The 21,523-nt window shown below is 33.9% G+C and overlaps 1 protein-coding gene across 1 annotated transcript; it reads left to right on the top strand.

Annotated features, from left to right (window-relative positions):
- Positions 1 to 488: 488 nt before the first annotated feature.
- Positions 489 to 4,429, top strand: LOC138339455 (uncharacterized). Its single transcript, XM_069291053.1, has 2 exons — positions 489 to 800; positions 4,334 to 4,429. The coding sequence occupies exons 1-2, from the start codon at positions 489 to 491 to the stop codon at positions 4,427 to 4,429; spliced, it is 408 nt and encodes a 135-aa protein (XP_069147154.1).
- The last annotated feature ends 17,094 nt before the right edge of the window (positions 4,430 to 21,523 follow it).

Genomic DNA, 21,523 nt, shown 5'->3' with positions numbered 1-21,523 from the left:
AAAGAACACATAAAAAATATCAAAAAATTATGTAAAAAATTACCAAAATTATATTTTCCTGATGAAAGTAAGACATTCATATATATAGTAGAAACAGATTCAAGTGATCACAGTTATGGAGGAGTACTAAAATATAAATATAACAAAGAAAAGGTAGAACACCATTGCAGGTATTGCTCAGGATCATATACTGAGGCACAAACAAAATGGGAAATAAATAGGAAAGAATTATTTGCATTATATAAATGTTTACTAGCATTCGAACCATACATAGTTTACAGTAAAATTTATTGTAAGAACAGATAATACACAGGTAAAATGGTGGATAACGAAAAAGATAGATGATTCAGTTACAACAAAGGAAATAAGAAGATTGATATTAAATATATTGAATTTTACATTTACAATTGAAACTATAAAAACTGACAAAAATCTAATTGCAGACTGCCTCTCAAGGAAAAGATATGATGAAAGATCTACTGGCAATGATGACAAATCTATGCCAAAAAGTAGAAAAGATAGAAATAGAAGTAAAGGAGCTGAAAGCTAACGGTCAACAACATGACCAAAAACATGCGGATCTACGTCGTACAACAGACGGAAAACAGCCAGAGATTGAAGGAGATGATGGGAAACTCCGGAAAACCCATAACAATGTTTGTTCAGATACAACTGCAGGTATAAGTAAAAGAACTAGTGAAAAACCAAAAAACACAAACTTAAACCAGTTATTTGCAAAACCAGTTACCCAAAAACCACAAATGCAAATACCAGCAGAACCACAAACATCAACCTATGCAGTAAGCCTACAAAATGACAAAAAAAGATATAACTATATTACCCAATCTTACATTGAAAACATATACAAAATCCAAACATACCTAAACCTAAACCCAAGATCTACACAAACTAAAAATCCCGAAGAAGATTATATAACCCAGAAACTACAAGGATATAACAAACTCATTGCACAACCTAAGTCAACCCCAACCTAGTAAAAACATGTTATAACTACGGACTATTAAATACAGTATACACATATACCGGAGAAGAGATAGTCGGAATACCAGAATTACATAGAGCATTTCTAACATATAAAAGAATTACCAAAGGAAATTTATTCTATATAAAATGTTATACAGCACCAGCAGAGATATTATACGAAGAGATAAAATCACCAATACAGGTGGTAAAGATAGGATTAACAAAAGATATGATTATTCTAGAAGAGATAGAAAAACAAAATGAGATACCAAAAGTAGAAATACCTAATTTTTATGCAAATAAAAGAATAATTGGTATAGCTACGATACAAGAGCTAGCAAACAATTATTTAAATGGCAATGCTATTTGGAGCTATTATGCAAGAGATCAGGTAATGATATATGCAAACTCCAAAGAATTAAAAAAATCAGATATGGACGAAGTTCAAAGATGGATTTTGTCATTGTTACAACCAGAAGAACAACCATCTACGAGAGCTTTGAAGAAAGGATTTATTTCAGAAGAATTATTAGTAAGGTATTGCAAACTTATCAGCACCAAATATCCAGACCACAAATGCTCCAAATGAAACGGAGAAGACAATGTGATACCTACAGTTGATTTAGGATAAAGATAAAAAAATGTATTGTTGTGTCGGCTGAATATCATCCATATGTATAAAGTAAGAGTCTTTTTATTTTTGTCGCCTTGCGTCGGCTGAAAAAAGCCAAATGTACAAAAGTCGTAAAGTAAATAGTTTGTCGGCCAATCATGTAAAAAGTTTGTCGGTCAATTATGTAAAGTAAATAGTATGACGGTGTAATTTATGTGTATAAATAGAGGAGCTTTCCTCATAAATAAAACACACCTTCATCCTCACATCTCTCATCTTTCTGAATACTCTCTCTTTACGCTTTCACCCAAAAATTGGTATCAGAGCTAGCTAGTTAACAAATTAAGCTAATAACTATGGAGAAATCCGAAGCTATAAATCTACAAAATCAGGTATATACTCTTAAATTTATGAGTAGCTAAATTTTATTTATTCCTGAAAATCTCTTGTTGATTATAATTGTTTATCATGACTTAATAATGCTCTAATAAGCATCTTTAGAAGGTTTGCTACAGAAATATTCTTCGAATAAGTATGCCCAGACTATGCTATCCTAAGGTTGAAACCGGTAGGCAAGAAGGCCGTTTAGGGGAGTAAACAAAGTTGAGGCGCTGTTAGAATAACTAATCAAAGCAGAAGCTGTAGTAGTGACTAGACGAGATGATTATTAAATCATTATTATTTCATAATAAATAAGTATAATCCATTAAGAGCTTGGAAGGAATAAAACTTTTAGCAAAAATAAATAAGATGACTACATATCTAATTGATGATGATGATGAATATACGATATTATTGCTTTATATATTAAAAAATCTTAATACTGATACAAAAAGAGAAATTTATGATAAATTGGTAACATACGAGATAATAGAAATAACAACCCAAGGTTGGACTGAGTTAATGTAACGACCTGTTTAGTCGTTTTGAGCAGCAGATTTTATTCTGGAAAAATAGGCTGAGGCGAGGGACCCAACGACGGACCATCATGGGCACGACGGGCCGTCGCAGGGTCTCATTTCAAAACACTTAGAAAAACTAAAAATTAGGTACTGAAAATCGACTCTCTGAACTTCGTAACGAAATGGCAGGACGGACCGTCACAGGTGTGACGGACCGTCACAGACCCTTGGTGGAAATTTGTGTCTCTGAACTTTGCGACGACCTGCAGGACGGACCGTCGCAGGCACGACGGCCCGTCACAGGTCGCGCAATCCCAGTCCGGGTCGGATTTCTTGATACGTTTTAAGGGACGTTTTTGACTATTCTTGCCTTAATTATAAAGTTAGTGGGTTAATGTTAATAAGTCTAATTACTTGGGGGTTAAAAGAAGTAACCTTAAGTTAATTAGTGGGGCATCATTGCCATCTTTTATTCTTAATTATATACTAATTAGGGTAAAAGAAAGAGGGTTGGAATAAGAAAAAGAAAAGAACAGAAAAAGAGAGAAGGGAATCGATAGAGAGAGAGACGATCGAGAAGGGGAAACACAAAGCTTTGAAGAAAAATTTGCTTGCTTGATCACTAATCTTCGGTGGAGGTAGGTTATGGTTTCTCTTACGATATTCGTAGTAAACTCTTAATAGAGAATGATATGTATTGATAATATTGTAAACCCTACTTTGTGCTTAATTGTATGCTTGCATGAATATAATTATATAATTGTGATTACATAAGCATGATGAAGTTATTGAATCCCAAATCTTGCAAAATCCTAATCTCTTTGCTAATAATGTGGCCTTGGTATAAAATAAGGCGTGATGAACTAAAATAATGGGATTTATGATGCCTTGGTATAAAAGAAGGCGTGATGAACTAAAATAATGGGATTGATGATGCCTTGGTAAGAAATAAGACTTGATGAATTGATGGAAGGAGATTAGGGGATCGGGTGTCAAGAACCGACACGTAGAATTAGGGGATCGGGTGTTATGAACCGACACGTAGTATTAGGGGATTGGGTGTCACGAACCGACACGTAGAATTAGGGGATCGGGTGTCACGAACCGACACGTAGTATTAGGGAATCGGGTGTCACGAACCGACACGTAGTATTAGGGGATCGGGTGTCACGAACCAACACGTAGATTTAGGGGATCGGGTGTCACGAACCGACACATAGATTTAGGGGATCGGAGTGTCACGTACCGACACAAGAGAAATAAAGATAATGAATCTTGAAAGATGTCCAATGATATCTACTCAGTACACGTGTTTTGTACTGACCCCTGCTTTTATTGTTTTCTTCTTTGTTATTTGTGGAGTGCAACAAACGTGCCATCGTCTTCAACACAACAGTAATTCTAGCCAGTCTTCGTCACACCGGATCTTCAGGGTGAGCTAACGCTTCTAGCTTGGACTGGATCTTCTTCTTCAAGTCTTGATGCCTTGAACTTTCGGCATGGACTAGCTTTTATTTGTTTTAGCTCCTAGAATACTCTTAGTTTAGTAATTTGATCATAGATGTTCTTGTGATGATGACTTCCAGATTTTGGGGATAATAATAGTTATTGATTTTATTAATGAGTTTAAGTCTTCCGCATTACTTTCTGTTGATATTATATTGAAATGTTAAGGTTTAGATTGGTTGGTTCGTTCACATAGGAGGGTAAGTGTGGGTGCCAGTCGCGGCCCGGATTTGGGTCGTGACAAGATTCATGTTTGAAAAAATTTGTGGTCTCAAAGTTTTTAGACTATAAAATGGTAGATAGTAAAACTGTTGGATCACAAGTGCAGGAACTTCAACTTATTTTCCATGATCTGATTGATGAAGATAATGGAAATGAAGCTTTTCAAGTGGCTGCAATGATCGAGAAGCTACCTCCTTCATGAAACAACTTCAAGAATTATCTAAAGCACAAGCATAAAGAAATGAAGCTTGAAGATCTTGTAATTCGTCTCAAGATTAAGGAAGATAATAAAATAGCCGAAAAGAAGTCTTGTAATAGTTCGAAAATAATTGGAGTTATTATTGTTGAAGAGGATCCTACCGAAGACCAAAAAAAAGAAGTACAATGGATACAAGTAAGAACATGCCAAGAAGAAACTCAAGGGCAAGTTGTACTATTGTGGTAAGGCTGGTCATAAGTCTTCTGACTGTCAAGATCCAAGAAAGGACAATGACAAATACAAAGGCAAAGGAAAAAGTCAAACAAACATCATGCAAGAGATAGAAAATGCATATGACTTGTGAACAATGATCTCAGAGTGTAACTTAGTTGGAAATCCCAAGGATCGGTTTCTCGAATCAGGATCCACTCCACATATTTGTTCTGTCAAAGAAGCCTTTGCAACCTACACTCATGATAAGTACGATGAAGATTTGTTAACGGGAAACACAACAACAACAAGGATAGAAGGAACTAGGAGAGTAATGTTGAAAACGACATCTGGCAAGGTGTTGACTTTGAATAGTGTTCTGCATATCCCTACTATAAGGAAGAATTTAGCTACACTACTCATTAAGAACAATTTTAAGTGTATCCTAGTTAGTTATAAATTTGTAATAATTAAGAATGAGATGTTCATATGAAAGGGATACCTCAATGAGGGCCTTTTCAAACTGAATGTAATGGTTGTTGACAATATCATTAAGAATTGTTCTTCTTATTACTTATTAGAGTCAAATTATTTATGCAATGCCCATTTGAGAGCCTTGCAAAAGTTGGTTACTTTAGAAGTATTGCGTAATTTTAAATGCGATAAATCGATATGTGAAATTTGTGTGGAAAGTAAGTTTGTTAAGCATCCTTATACGTTTGTTGAATGAATTTTAAAACCTTCAGACTTAATTCAAACAAATATATGCTATATGAAGTCGACACCATCTCGTGGTGGAAAAAAGTATTTTGTAACTTTTGTTGACGATTACACTAGATTATGTTATGTATATTTGGTTAATAGTAACGAAGAAGCAATTTATGCATTCGAGCAATACAAAAATGAATTGGAGAACCAATTGGATCGTAAGATAAAAATGGTTCGAAATGATAAGGATGGAGCATACGAGTCTCATTTTGCAAAGATATGTTAGTGATATGATATTATTCATCAAACTACTGCACCCTATACACCAAAATCAAATTGTTTGGCAAAACAAAAAACATTAAAGGAAATGATGAATGTCTTAATAATCAATTCTTGTTCACCACAAAAACCTTTTGGGGGACCATCCCTACGGCTAATAAAATACAAAATAGGGTATCCCATCGAAAAACACAATCAATTTCATATGAGTCTTGGAAAGAAAGAAAACCCAACTTGAAATATTTTCAAGTGTGTCGGTGTCTAGACAATGTGGAGGTCTCTTTACCCGAATGGGTGAAAATTAGACCCAAAATGGTAGATTGTGTATTTATTCGATATGATGTGAACACTAAGGCCTGCCAGTTCTTGGTTCATGAGTCTAATAATCCTGAGATTTATAATATGATATTTGATTCAGATAATGCAGAGTTCTTTGAACACATTTATCCGTATAAAACTGAATGTGAGTCGACAAGTGAAAGACCTAAATTACCACAGGAAGAATCAATGAAAAACAAACTACTTATGAGGATCCTAGGCGTAGCAATTGCCAATGGAAATCCACTTCTTTCGGACCAGATTTTGTGGCACTTGATAATGAGCCTAAAACATTTAAAGAATCAATGTCTTCTGGTGAGTTAACTTATTGGAAAGAAGTTTCCAACACTATGATTGAATCAATTTTAAGTAATGATATTTCGGAATTTGTTGATCTTCCTCTAGGAAATAAACCTTTAGTATCAAATTGGATCTTTAAAAGCAAAATGAAAGCTAATGGAACTATTGACATATATAAGGCTAGACCAGTAGTCAATGCGTACAAACAATAGAAGGTCTAGACTATTTTGACACATACTCTCCATTAACAACGATAACATCATTGAGGATGCTAATAACACTAAATGTTTGATATTAAAATCCACCAAATGCATGTTAAGACAACCTCTTAAATGAAGACTTGGAGGAAGAAATTTACATTGAACAACCCGAAGGGTTTGTAGTTTCTGGCAAAGAAGAGAAAGTGATGAAACTTGTGAAGTCACTTTATGGGCTCAAGGAAGCACCCAAATAATGACATGTTAAATTTGACCAATCAATGTTGGTAAATGGATTCAATATTAACGAATGTCATAAGTGTGTTTACAATAAAAACATTCCAAATCATGAAGTAATTGTTTGTTTATATGTTGATGAAATGTTAATGATGAATAAAGATTTTGACAATATAAATGTTACTATGTGCATGCTATCTAGCAGGTTCGATATGAAGGACATAGGAGTTGCTAATTTGATCTTAGGGATTGTGATTCTGAAAAGTCCTCGGGGACTAGCAGTATCTCATTCTCATTATATTGAAAGAGTATTGGATAAGTTCAAATACTTGAATTTCAATGTTTTCAAAACTCCAATTGATTTAAGTTTTACATTTCAAAAGAATGAAGGTTAAACTGACTCTGTATTGGAATATGTAAGAGTGTTGAGAAGCTTGATGTATATTATGAATTGTACACAACTAGATATAGCATGTTCTATTAGAAAACTGAGTTGGTTCACTAGTTATCCAAATCAAACTCACTGGATGGCAATGAAACATGTGTTGGGGTATCTAAAACATACAACACACTATGTTTTGCATTATAATAAATATTTTGCTATGATTGAAGTATATAGTGATGCATATCGAATAACCGGGTCAAATAGAGTAAAATCCATAAGTGGTTATGTGTTTACACTTGGTGGAGGATCAGTATCTTGGAAATCATCCAAATAGACATGTACCGCTCGCTCCACAATGGTATATAAACTTATTGCTCTTAATAAGGCTAGTGAAGAAGATGAATTACTTCAGAATTTCCTATAGAATATTCCATTTTGGCCCAAACTATTGGGACCTATCTACATATATTACGATAATAAAGAAGCAATAGGTAGGTCAGGGAGCGTCATGTACAACGGTAAGTATCGTCATATATGAAGGAGGCATAACACAATAAGACAACTGCTCTCTAGTGGAGTTATCACGATTGACTATGTGAAGTCAAGCTATAATGTGTCAGATCCACTAATGAAACATCTAGTAAGAGAGGTAGTTTAAAGATCATCTAAGGGAATGGGTTTACAACTTAGGATAGTTTAAAGATCATCTAAGGGAATGGGTTAACAACATAGGACAAGCAATCATTGAGGTAACTCTATCTAGCAAATTGGAGATCCCAAGAGCTAGATTCTAGGAGTAAAACAAATTTGTGACTGATGACTCGACATTGTCAATCAACTCAATCCATTCTCATGATAAAGACAATGTTCAGGAACAAGGTTAAGACTAAGGCTTGTTAATGAGTTAATAAAACTAAATGTTTTTAATGATTTACTAAGTTTAGTAGATTTTACCGAATAGTGTATCTACGAAATAACATGGTTAGAAATCGCCTATGTGAGTTTAATGTGTAGGCCGCTCCAAAGAGAATTTTTTGTCAAAAAATTATTCTCTATACACTCATGAAACCAGGAGGTGTTCATGGTTGAAACAAACACAACCCTATGAACCAAATAGTAAAGGGTTAATTGTGACACATGGTTGTCTAGGTATACACCAAAGCTCGATGGTTCAAAGATATCGTATCTACCCATTTACCGAGTATATCCGACATATGTTCACTATGAAAATTCCAAGGGGAAACCTACTTATATAGATGCAATTAATCCTTGCCTGTAAAGTACACAATTTTCTGTACATTCTTGTGTTATAAACATTCCCCATGAATATGGGGGATTCTTGGGTATGTAGCAAGAAATAATGGAAATGGAGGGAAGATGAAAAGAATGGAATTTGAGAAGTTGGGAACTTGAAAAGTCCTCTTGTGTATTAGTGAAACGGCACTTGTCCCTCATCGAATGTGGAATTAAAAATAGGAGAGTTTAAATATAGAAATGCTCCTATTAATTGTTAAAAGGTTTGGAAAGAGGGACCCTCTCGCACTGTCGTCTTCGTCTCTTCCTCGACTTGGCTTTGGCTACGGATTTGGCTTCGTCTTTGGCCTTGGATTTGTCTTTGGAAAATGATCGTTCAAGAGATTAATTTTTGGAAAAAGTTTTTCTTAATTATTTAATTAATTAAAATAAATTAAATGTCCATAACAATTTTAAATAAATTAGTTGATAGCAGAAAGATTTACAATTATTTAGTTGAGATTAACCAAAACGTTCCAATTTTTTAATTGATTAACCTGACCCAACTCAAATCCGCAGAAACTGTTTCGATTAAATCTTTTCAGTTATTATTTGATTAACTCTTTCAGAATCCACTTGACTATTGATTAAAGTTTGCAACCTAATCCTCTTTCCTCAAAATATCTTTTACTTTTTAGAATTTTTCCATATGAACTTTTTCTAATTTCTTCTACTTCTTCTGTACAAACATTCTTTGTGTGCTTTATTACTGTTGAGTGGTTCACTGACACCCGAGTTTTGGTATCAATATGTTGGTGATTGAGATCATTCTATCCTTGTAGGACATATTCCAAATCAAACCTCCGATACTATAGGAGAATAATTTCCTTAAGGGGACACTATGTATTGAGTTAGCTTGATCTTTATTCTGTTCTAAGTTTTCAGAATCTGGTACTTTTACACATTTTTGTTTTCTCTAAATTAATTTTTTCATATTTCTTACTAATTTAAAAAAACGTTGGTTACTTCGTGTTTATAAAAAGTTTTGTTGGTATAAGTAATTCAATTTTTCAAACACAGATTGGCAGCATACCCCTTCCCATAAGGTGTCAATTTAGTAGTCTTAGCTTTGTAAACTACAAAAAGATTTTTTTAAATAAAATTTTATACAAAATACAAATTCATTAGATTCATCCAACACTACAAAACGAACTCACAATCAAACTACCATTAATCTATCAGCTAGCAAGATCCAACAGCAATCTTAGCCCATATTCACAAAATTACACCCCAAGAATAGGTGTTTAAGCTATACATAAACAAGAGGTAGAAATTTATTCCAAATCCTTAGAGTTGAAACCCTTTTGGCCTTGAAGTTCTTCTCCCAAAAACCCTATAACACTTAGAGCTCAAAATCTAAGATAAAAATTGAAAAAAAATTGATAATAATGTATTCTAAAAATAATAGTTCAATATGTAAGCTAAAACACTCTACAAGTATTTATAGTTCTCACAAAATACTGCTGCAATATGATGTTCAACAACATTAGTCATAATCGTCGAACAAATCGGTGATTCACCCTTTATTCTCTTCATCGCCATCTTGTGCGTGGTCAAGTATCTCCGTATTATGAATCACAAGGTGATAAGGAACTTCTTCGCAAAACTTTTCATTGATGCACCGACTACTTCCTTCTACCGCCCATTTGATAATTTCCTTCAGGGCTCATCACATTTTACCAAAAGGCAATATTCAGGCCTATTGGTGAGTTGCCAAGTTAACTTAGCGGTCTTTGGGCATCCATTTATTCGCTATTTTAATTCTTTTTGCTCCTTTTTGCCCAAGTAGTGTCCATGCATTGCCTCGAACTCAGAAGACCTAAAACTCATCGTTATTTATTAGTAATTGAGATAAACAAGAAACTTCAATAGAGGTTCACACAATCACAAAGTAGGTCACAAAAGAGGTATATGTCAAATTGGCTTACACTATTCAAAATTTCCTAAGTTCATATTAGGAGAAAGCTTTACATTTCCAATAAAACCAATAGGGAAAATTTTGGGTATTGTCATGTAAGGTTCAAGGTAAGGTTTTTACACAAGGCATCGACACTAAAGTCAAACAAGACAATCGGTTTGAAAATTTGCTTATCAAAACAAGATGCAAAGATTTCACATATCGTCTATGCTACTTCATTTGGCCTCATTGTAGTTGTATATTCATGTTTTTACGATTGTGAGAACTATTCAAGTCATCCGTATTGATAAAAACTGAGACTTAAATTTGTCTAAGAACAACCACATTTCAAGTACATACAAGAGGTGGTGAAAATTTATGAAAAAGTAAAAAAATTTCAGAAGGGTCAAAATCATTTTGCAATTTTTACCAGAAGGGATTCATAATATCAATAATCCAAAAAACACGGATAAAACACAATGTTAGAGAAGATCAAACTGAATATAAAGACAAAGCACACATAAACATAGTAGTCACACATAAAATGTGTGGGCCTCACCCCTGTCATTAATAAAAACATTTATCCTGAAATGCAAATAAAAAATATCCCGTTAATAAAAATAAATAAAGACAATGAGGGAGGCAAAGAGGGGATCCCTTTTAGGTAGTCACTTCATATTTCTAGGCATCAGTGCTTGGTGCCAAAGTTTGAGCTTGAGCATCAGTATCCTGAACTATCTTAGAAGCATACATAGGGTTAAGCTCATTAAGGGTGGTCACTTGTAAATCAAACCAAAAGGCTTGCACCACTACTTAGAAACTCCTAGTACATGACGGAATCTTTGGGTTTTGTGGAAGACTTGAAATGGGTCTCCGACCTGAAGATGTGTGGACTCTCCAGGCTTCCTGATCCTTTCCTTTGTCCTACATCCTACAAGATGTGGTAGATTTGTCTTTAGATACAGTTGCCTTTATATAGGATATGATCCTCTTTCCCTTGGTTATGAGTGGCACATTTTCACATGCCGTCTTAGGTTTTGTCATGTTTACAACTTCAATGCAAGGTTACAAAAACATTCTATGGATGCACATATCAGCACATATAGGTACACTCGCTGACTCGGTCAACGAATCGCCGGCATACCTTGGCAAATAAAGGTTAGTTTACTGAAAATTTTAGTGAAAAAATATATAGGGATTAGAAAAAGGGCAAAACAAATACTTACGGGAAACCACTCAGTGGATTGCCTTAAGTATTTGTTTTGCCCTTTTTCTTGTCTAGCTCGACCCAGCTTGGTGATTTTCCCAACGAGCCTATTAGAACCACCTTCTAAAATTCGAACCTACGATCCCAAAAAATATCATTAAAGTCTGCACAACTTAATAAAACTAATACCAATAGTAACTAAGAAAAATATCAAGAAACATTCCCTCATTTTGATCCCAAACCTACGGAATTTCAAAAATAAAAACATTATTATAAGATGCTTATGTTGATGATCACGTATACTTGTGTTTGCATCATTAGAAGATACAGGGAATTGGCTAAGTACGTGGAATGTACGATCATGTAAGAGGAATTCTAAGGCATAACATAATCTTGATACTTGAATAAAAAGGAAACATACTTCCTTTTTTAAACTCAACTCAAAGAGAGAACAAGATATTCAACTCAAAGATTAGATATTCAACACAAAGATTAGATACTCAACTTCTAAAATATGATAGTTGACTCAGTGAAGCACAGACAAATTCAAGATACTCAACTTAAGGTATTAAACTAGAAATACTCAACTCACAATACTTAACTGAACTCGTTTCAATATAAAGCAGTTTAAAACAAGTGCAATATCAACAAAACATGTTCAAAACATGAGATTAACTCAAGATAATGATATCATAAAACATATCATGCTCCCTCTCAAAGTCTACTTGTGCAATGCATGAATGAAGTCCCATAACTCCATTTATACTAAGAAGAACCCCTTGACGATTCTTAAAATTAATACTATGGGAGTTTCTCTAATCGGCAATCACCATTATGCGCCTAAGTAGTGATACAACGTCTCGCCCATGCTGCCAAAATTTTCCTATACTTTGTCATTGCATAGAACATCCTCAACCAAGTGGATCAACTGGCAAAACTTATGTGATCATCTGAAAAGTATGACCCGTTAATATCCATGATGTATACATGGTTTACATGGAGACTTGAGTTAATATGAACTCACATCCCCACATTGGTGTTCAATACTAATGCCAAAATATACTTTAGCTCCTACTTTTAAAATAACCTCTTTCCTCTTGGTTGAGATAATTTTCTCAACCCTTTTTAGGTTTTAAAGTTCCTCTTGGAATCAATGTTCCCTTTTCTTGTTCAAAACTCTTTTGGAACTCTTAATTTTCTCTTAAATGTGAAAACATTTATTAAATCTTACGAAATACTTAGTTCCCTTATATTACTTTGAAGGAAGATCTTCAAATATTTACTTTTTCCTTGACTTGTACTTTAAATCATTATAACAAAGTGAAATTTTTTGTGAAAGATTTTAGAGAACTTATACCTTTACTTTTACTTGATTCTTAAATTATATGCTTGACTCTTTAACTTTCCTTTAATTGAAGTGTGGATTCAAGGTTCATAATCTCATGTTTATGTATGATTTCATGCGTAATTATGAGCATGAACTAGTCAACTTGAGAACTGCATGTGACTCGTTAACTCAAGATTGTGCAACTTATAGGGTTCATGCGGAATTATGGACATGAACAATTCGACTTGAAGGTCTAGGTAACTAGTTGTAACTCATGTATATGACTCTTTATTCTATTATTTACTTCCTCAAAACATAGTTCAAATCAATGATGGATCTCAAAGAATTCACAAGTGAACTTAAAGGCTTTCTTGAACTCTACTCTCAACTCTCTCTTAAATGTGAGTTATGAATTTAAGAATTACGGTTCATGATATGAAGGATCTATGTGATATTGTTGACTTATGAATTCATTATCCTACCTCTCATTCTCACTTGCTTGAGTCTTGATACAAGTTACTAAAATTTGTAGAAGACTCCTCAAAAGGACTCTCTAAAGAGGTTCGAAAAAGTTTCAAAACTTAATCTTGAATCTACCTGGAAATTGAATTATTGTTTCAAGGTTATAATTCATGTTATTAATGATTTATATGTGTTTATAAGTATTTTAAAATGTTTAGAATCAAAGGAGTTAAGATAAGGGTGGCAGAGATAAGGGCTTGGGGCGTGCCGTGCGAGGGCATTACCTAGAAATTCTGTCGAACGTCCTTGCTCGTTTTCTCACCCAAACTCGCCTACAATAGGGCGGTTGCTTCCCAAATCACTTTGATTTGATTGCTTAACTTAATTACACTCTAATATACTGAAAAGAATACTCAAATTTCTCTGTTTGATCTCAACAAATCATCAAAACCCCAACACAAGAAGATTTAGAATGAACTTAAAGAACATCTTCCACGGACTCATCAAAAACTCAAATCTTTAAACTTTAAGAATGAAATTTAGCTGAAAAATAATACGATTGTCATGTGGGTCACAAAAACTATGAAATCTTACATACCTCTTAGGGATTAAACTCATGGCGAAAATCTACAACTAAACTCAAGAACGTCAATGAACGCCTTCATCCTGACATCTTTTCTCCTTTTTTCTCTTCTTGCATATTCTTAAACTCTCAACTAAAATCCTAAGAGTAATTTAGGATTATGAAACTGAACTTAAAAGGATTATAATCCTAAAATATGACTAAAATGAATTAAATCTTATTGGGTACAGAAATGATAAAAATACCCCTCACTATTTTTGGCTAATTTTCCTTAACTTGACAGCCTAACTTCAAATGGTAATATGTCACTCAGTTGAACTCAAAATTTAGAAAAATCAACGCATTTGGAAAGATTATTCAAATAAATTTTCCAATGGTATCTTGTAGCACACCTAACTCATCATGTGCTAGGAGTTATAGTCGTTTAAAGTTGACCCAAATAGATACTTACCTCTACAAATTTCAAATTTTGTTATTTCCAATTTAATTCTTTTTGAAACTCAAAGTGCTAAATCTAGTGAACTGAACTTAATACTTAAGAAATTTATAATTCTTTGGTGAAATATCGCTCACTACGATTAACAGATCAGATCTTAGTTTGAAAAACTTTTTTGGGTGTTACAATATCTCCCTCGTGACATCATTCGTCCTCGAATGATGACTGAACTCGGTATTGAATGGTTTGCTCTTACTAAGGTCTACGTCTAATGGTCTTCTCTTGCTATATTAAAGATCAAGTGAAATCTTTAAGTTTCAATTATATGCCCCTCTATAGGGAATCTCATCTCAAAATATTAATCTTTGCCACTACATTCAAGCTTAGAAATCTAACAACTCCGTGAACCTCTACGAATTAACTCCTTATGAAATTCTCAATACTTGACTTCATTTCGCATATTATAATCTCCACCTTTTGTCTAAAGAGAACATTTTAAATCTATAGACCTATTCCACATCTCTAACTGGTGTACATTCTCTTAATGCTCTTTTAACTCTTATGACTTAACCATACTTCACTGCCCTTATATGAATGTTTGGGCCTATCACTTCTACTACTCATACTTATTGCAGCAACATATCAATTCATCACCTACTCTATGTCAAGCCTACTAGTATCGATACTAACATCATCGCCATCATGTTTCCATTCTTTTGGATTATGAAACTCATCTTGAATTCAATCTTAATGTTGATAACTAAACCCGAATATCAATATGATTGCTCACCAACTATATAAACTCAAAAACACTCATCCACTAGGAGATTATCAGAAATAGTCAATCGTTACCTCTTAGCCTCAATGCTTATGATCACTATAAACTTTGACTTTCTAACATAATTATTATCAATATTTCACTATATATCAATTCTTAATTATTTCTATAACACTTTGAGTATTACGGGCTCTCTCTCAAAAATCATAAGCCTAGCTTTGTAACACTCTGAAAATTCAAGACGTGTCATAAAGACTACCATAAGTTTCATGAGGTCTAAGTACAATTTTTAAGTCCATTTTAATGAATTTAGGTCATTTAGGAACCTTAACAACCGAAACGTCCAAGAACATCCATGACATTCGGAAGTTGGTTCAAGGAGGTACTAGTATGTCTTAGCCTATTTGACTAACTTTTAGGAGTTGGAAATGTATGAAAATTGGTTAAAAAGGTAGCTAATAGGTGTTTGAATTGTTTCATGGTCAAAACCGTTGGGTATGACTCCCCAATGACCAACCATGGTCCCTTGAGGAGTACTCCTGCAAGTTGAGGCAACACTGCCTGAAGAAGTGCGCATCGACGAGATAGTCAATGGAACGTGGTGTGGACCGATGGGGCGTCGATGCAACCATTGTCCCATACTTATCCAATTTTAGAAAGACCCTCGCCTGCACAGTCTCTGAACTCATCGACTGAGTGCAGGGCGGATAAGGTAGGTCTGTAGACTCACAGAGGGCTCATCGGCGGGGTTCCGTCTGTGAAGAGGTGATTTTCCTGCACATTTAGTGTTAAGTAATTTAATTAATTAAGTGGTTTAGGGGTTAGTCACAGATTAAATGTAGACTAATTAACTAACTTAAACTCCCATATAAAGGCCCCAACAGCAACTAATCTAATGAGATCTCTCAATAAAAACTCTCTTCCTTCTCTCTTCTTTCTCTCACTATTTGAACTCACCATTGAAGACTAGCAAGGATATAGGTTCGGGGTCTGAAAAGGGGTGAATTCACCATAATTTCTTTATCAAATATTAAAAACTATGGGATCTAATTCACCTTTGAGACTCTTTCCTCAAAGGGTTCCCTCAAAATGGATTTCAAAAGTTGTGTTTTCTTATGGGTTTAATCTAATTAGGAAATTTAAGTTATGAATTGAATTTTTAATGGTTTAATTAGGTTATGTTGATTATATTAACATGTATTTTAACTTTACTTTGATAATTGTTCAATGGTTAGTATAATTGAAGAACATGATCCTCAACGCCTAACCCTAGGTTGTAATCTTGACCTATTTTGTATTGTGGTCATTCAATTGACTTGGCTATTTATTATATTACTATTTTATGGTGTTTTTATGAATAAATTAAGATGAATTATACGCCTATCGTGCTAGTTCATAAGATGTGATTTAGGTTATGAAGTATATTGTGAAATTGGCCTATGTATCTGGTCTTAAGCTATGATCCAGTGTTGAATTGTTTTATAAAGATGCAATTTGACTTATTATCTTTTTGGTTATGATTATGTGATGATTTTACTCCCCTAATTGTCTTGAGTTAATCTTTGATGTTAAGACCTTAATGATGAACTATGAAGAAGACTTGGTAAGGCTTAGAATCTCTATCTCTACATCCAATTGTGATTAATTGTGGTTAAGTCATGATATTATATTGGAGTATGCCTTGTATTAGGATTGATAGGGTGGTACGATATTGAATTGAAATGTCTTCATTATGGTTTTGAGGTTGTTAAGATGTAAAGGTTATAAGGGTGGTGATGTATACCAATGTGCCTTATTATGAAATGCTATGTAATGTGTTAACCTCACTTTTATGAATTGTGATGAAAGGACTTACACTCATGCAATTATTATTGAGATACTGATTATGATGATTATGCAAGGATATACCCTTTGACTTAAACTAATCTATGATTGATAAATAAAGGCGTAAAGACATTTCAAAAAGGGACTCTAGCTTAACACCGAGTGAACAAGATTAAGGAGTGTCCCTTCCCACATAGGGAAGGTAGGTACACTACATTATGCTTGATATGTAGACATAATGCATCGCGCATAAAGAGGGTCCCAACTATATCTCCTAGTTCCTAAAATATGTTGCCCCCATAGGATACTAAATAGTGGATCCACGTAGTTGCTATGTTTCATGTTCAGTACTACCTTGGAAAATAGTTTGCCTTTTTTTGGTGTAGGGTCTTATGACACTGGATTCTACGATAGCTCATGTGGTCTATGTCGGTTAGGAAAATATTTTCCCAAAAAGGTAAAATGAATTAAAGAACTTGAACTCTAACTAGGATAACCCAAGTGGTCTAGCTTAGTCTAGGCAGGGGTATGGGACTCTACCTTAGCATTGCACTAATTAGCCTTGACGGGAGTCTGAGGAGGATGGTCTTATATATGTTTATGTTATAATGATATATGATATGTATATGATGAACTTGCACATTGTTGATACTATATTTTGATTAGTTCACCTATGAGTATGCTATGGGTTATATTGTTAAGATAAGGTGAAATGTATCTCGAAATGTTATATTATGTGAAGTTGAGATTTGATTATGGTTTCTTGTTAAGATCACTTGATTGAGTAGGGTTATGGGTCTTTGCTTAGTCATTGCACTTGTTGACTTAATAATGATTCATGAGTAGATGTTTTGCCTAATATGATGTGATTAACTATTAACCATATTGGTGATGTCATTCCTTGATTGAAGGGTTGTTGTAATCATGGCTTAAAGTATGTTAGGATACATATTACTTGTTTGAGTAGTAAGCATGTTTGGTTGGTTATTATGAATTTCTTAGTTATGCATGAGACTTTTAAACTTGTAAACCCAGATGTGACAAGCTTAATCAATCACATTATGAATACTCAGGATCTTCTATATATTCACCCAATAAACTTGGCATTACTAACACAATGAAACATTATCACCCCTTTTTAATTAAGGTATATTCTAACTCATATTGACTTGGAATACCTACACCACCTCTTATCTTGAGCTCTTTACAACTCTTCACTTCTTAGTCTAACACAAGGGAAACTTTTCATTAATAATTTATTAGGTTTGTGACTATAGAAGCAAAACTTGTCAAAACACCATCTCTCTTACTTAGATCACTAAACCTCTGCATACTTTCATGACATCATAACTCATGTTACTGTCTCAGATACAAATCATACCCAAGCTCTAAACATACTTTATCGTAAGGATAGCTTCTGAAACAAAGCTTAGAGAAGAGATTACAATTCAATTTTTAGCTCAAACGCACGATTTATATGAAGATAAGGGCATTCTCTAAAACTAAACACTTAACTTACTCTTGGACTTCTCTCAAGCCCCTCTGGAGTCTTATGACTTTCTGAAGACTTTTTTCAATAACAAATCATCGATAAGGATCTTTAAACTTAAATTTTCAACCACCTCTAGTAGGATGGGTAGTCAAATGAGTAAGAGAATGCACGAGTTAGAATAGATCTCTATGACTTAGTTCATTTGCACGATTAAGAGTATGAAAGAAAGGAACTTTTCTTAAATTCCTATAGTACCTCATTCATAGAAGTGGGGCCCTCAAAACCATAAATAAGATCCTATTGATACGCCTTCATAGACATCCTAGGGAACTTCAACTTCGTGCTCTGATACCAAATTTTTCACGACCCAAATCTACACCTTGGACATAGCCGACACTCAAAGACCATTGTTGGTCCCCAAAAGAACCTTCATCCTAGCTGACTACAAGTGGAAGACATACTTAAGCATACAGAGCTTAAAAACTGAATAAATATTCATGAACTAAAATACAAAGCATTAATTTAAATGAAAATTTCAAATAAAAATAAATTATTCAACTCGCCATATAATAGGCAACTTTAGCCTTTAAACATTTAATAAAGTAAATGAAATGTACAAACTTCTTAACCAAACTGACTATACTTGAAGCCACTAAATGATGATGATGAAAGTCGAGACAACACCCACGACTTCTTGACTAAACAGAAAAGTAAATGAAAATCTCTGGAAGCAAAGAGGTTCACCATAGCTAACTCGAACTATCAGATTTATCAATGAAGCTTGTGTTGATGATCCTGTATACATGTGTTTTCATCATGAAAAGATGCAGTCAAATTGGCTAAGTACGTGGAATGTACGAGCACGTAAGGGGAATTCTAAGGCATAACATAAGTTTGATACTTAAAAAAAGGAAACATACTTACCCAATTTCAACTTAACTCAAATCCAGGATAATACTTTCAACTTAAAGATTAGATATTCAACTCAAAGATTAGATAATCAACTTCAAAGATATGATACTTGATTCAGTGAAGCACTAACAAACTAAAGATACTCAACTTAAAGTACTCAACTCGAAATACTTAACTCAGAACACTTAACTGAGCAAATTTCAATACAAAGCAGTTTAAAACAAGTGCAATATAAAGAAAAGTTGTTTAAAATATGATATTAACTCAGGATAATGACATGATAAAAACATATCATTTTCCCTCTGAAAATTTGCTCGTGCAATACATGAACGAAGTTCCATACCTCCATTCATACTAAGAAGAACCCCTTGAGGATTCATGAATTTCATACCGTGGGAGTTTTCCTAACTAACAACCACCACTATGAGCCTAAGTGGTGATACAACGTCTCTCCCACACCATCAGAATTGTCTTATACATTGCCATCACATAGAACATCCTCAACCTAGTGGATCCACTTGCTAAACTTATACGATCATCTAAAAAGTATGACATGTTAATACCCATGATAGATACATGGTTTACAAGGAAACTTGAGTTAATATGAACTCTCAACCCCACATTGTGCTCAATACTACTCTCAAAATATACTTTAGCTCATGCTTTTTAATTAATCTATTTCCTCTAGTTTGAGTTAATTTGATAAACACTTTGTTAGATTTAAAAAACCCATCTTGGAATCAATGTTCCCTTTTATTGTTCAAAACTCTTTTGGACCTCTTAGGTTTCTCTTAACTTATATGTAAAAGCATTTATAAACTCTTAGGTAATACTTAGTTCCTTTATATTAATTTTAGAAAAGATATTCAACTCTTTACTCTTTACTTGACTTCAACTATAAGTCATTAAAACAAAGTGAATATTTTTGTGAAACACTTTAGAAAAATTCATAACTTTGCTTTGTCTTGCTTTATAATTTCTAAACTTGAATCTTAACTTTCCTTGAACTGAAATATGTTTTCAAGGTTCATGATCTAATGTTTATTCACTATTGTCAACTTGGAGGGTTCATGCAGAATTATGAGCATGAACTACTCAACTCGAGAACTGAAAAGTACTTCTTAACTCAAGATTGTTCGACTTATAGGGTTCATGCAAAATTATGGACATGAACAAATCAACTTGAAAGTATAAGTAACCAGATGGCACTCATGTATATGACTCTCTCATTATCTTATTTACTTCCTTAAAACATAGTTCAAAACTATGATGGATTTCAAAGAGTTCACAATAGAACTTAAAGGATTTCTTGAACTCTACTATTAACACTCTCTTGAATGTGAATAATGAAGTCAAGAGTTACGATTAATGATATGAAGGATATAAGTTATATTGTAGACTTATGAATACATTCTCCACACTCTCATGCTCACTCACTTGAGTCTTGAAACAAGTGACTAGAAGTTGTAGAAGACTCCTCAAAAGGACTCGAAGGGACTCTCTCAAAAGGTTCCGAGGAACTCTCAAAACATAATCTTGACTTTACGTTAAATTTGAATTATTGTTTCAAGGTTATGTTTCATGTTGTGAATGATTTATAACTTTTTAGAAGTAGTTTAAAGTGTTTAGAATCAAAAGGAGTTAAGGTACCCTTTAAATGAGCTCAAACGAAGAAACCAGGGGCAAATTGGATGAGGCAGGTGACCTTGGGACTATTCACAGCGCGGGACTCCAATCCTTAGAGTACATAGAAGGTTTTGTAGCATTCCTTGCCAGGCCCTAACCCAGAAATTCTGTCAAATGTCGTTGCTCATTTTCTTACCTTAACTCGCCTAAAATCTAACGGTGTCTTCCTCAATCACTCGGATTTGATTATTTAACTTAATTACACCCTAGTATACTGAAAACAACACTCAAATTTCTCTATTTGATCTCAATAAATCATCAAAAAACCAACACAACAAGATTTAGAATGAACATCAAGAATACCTTTCAAGGACTCATCAAGATCTCAAATCATTAAACTTAAAGAATGACATTTTGCTGAAAAATAACATTGGCGTGTGCGTGAACTAACCCAACACTATGGAAGCTTCAATACCTCTAAGGAAATTAACACATGGTGTAATATCCGCAACTAAACTCAAGAATGTCAATGAATGCCTTTATTCTTTCATCTTTTCCCCTCGTTTCTCTTGTTTTCTCTTCTTGCCTCTTCTTGAACTCTTAATTAAAACTCTAAGAATAATTTA

Source organism: Solanum lycopersicum, chromosome 11 (genome assembly GCF_036512215.1).
Source record: "Solanum lycopersicum chromosome 11, SLM_r2.1".
NCBI lineage: Eukaryota > Viridiplantae > Streptophyta > Magnoliopsida > Solanales > Solanaceae > Solanum > Solanum lycopersicum.
This window is presented reverse-complemented; position numbering and strand designations above follow the sequence as displayed.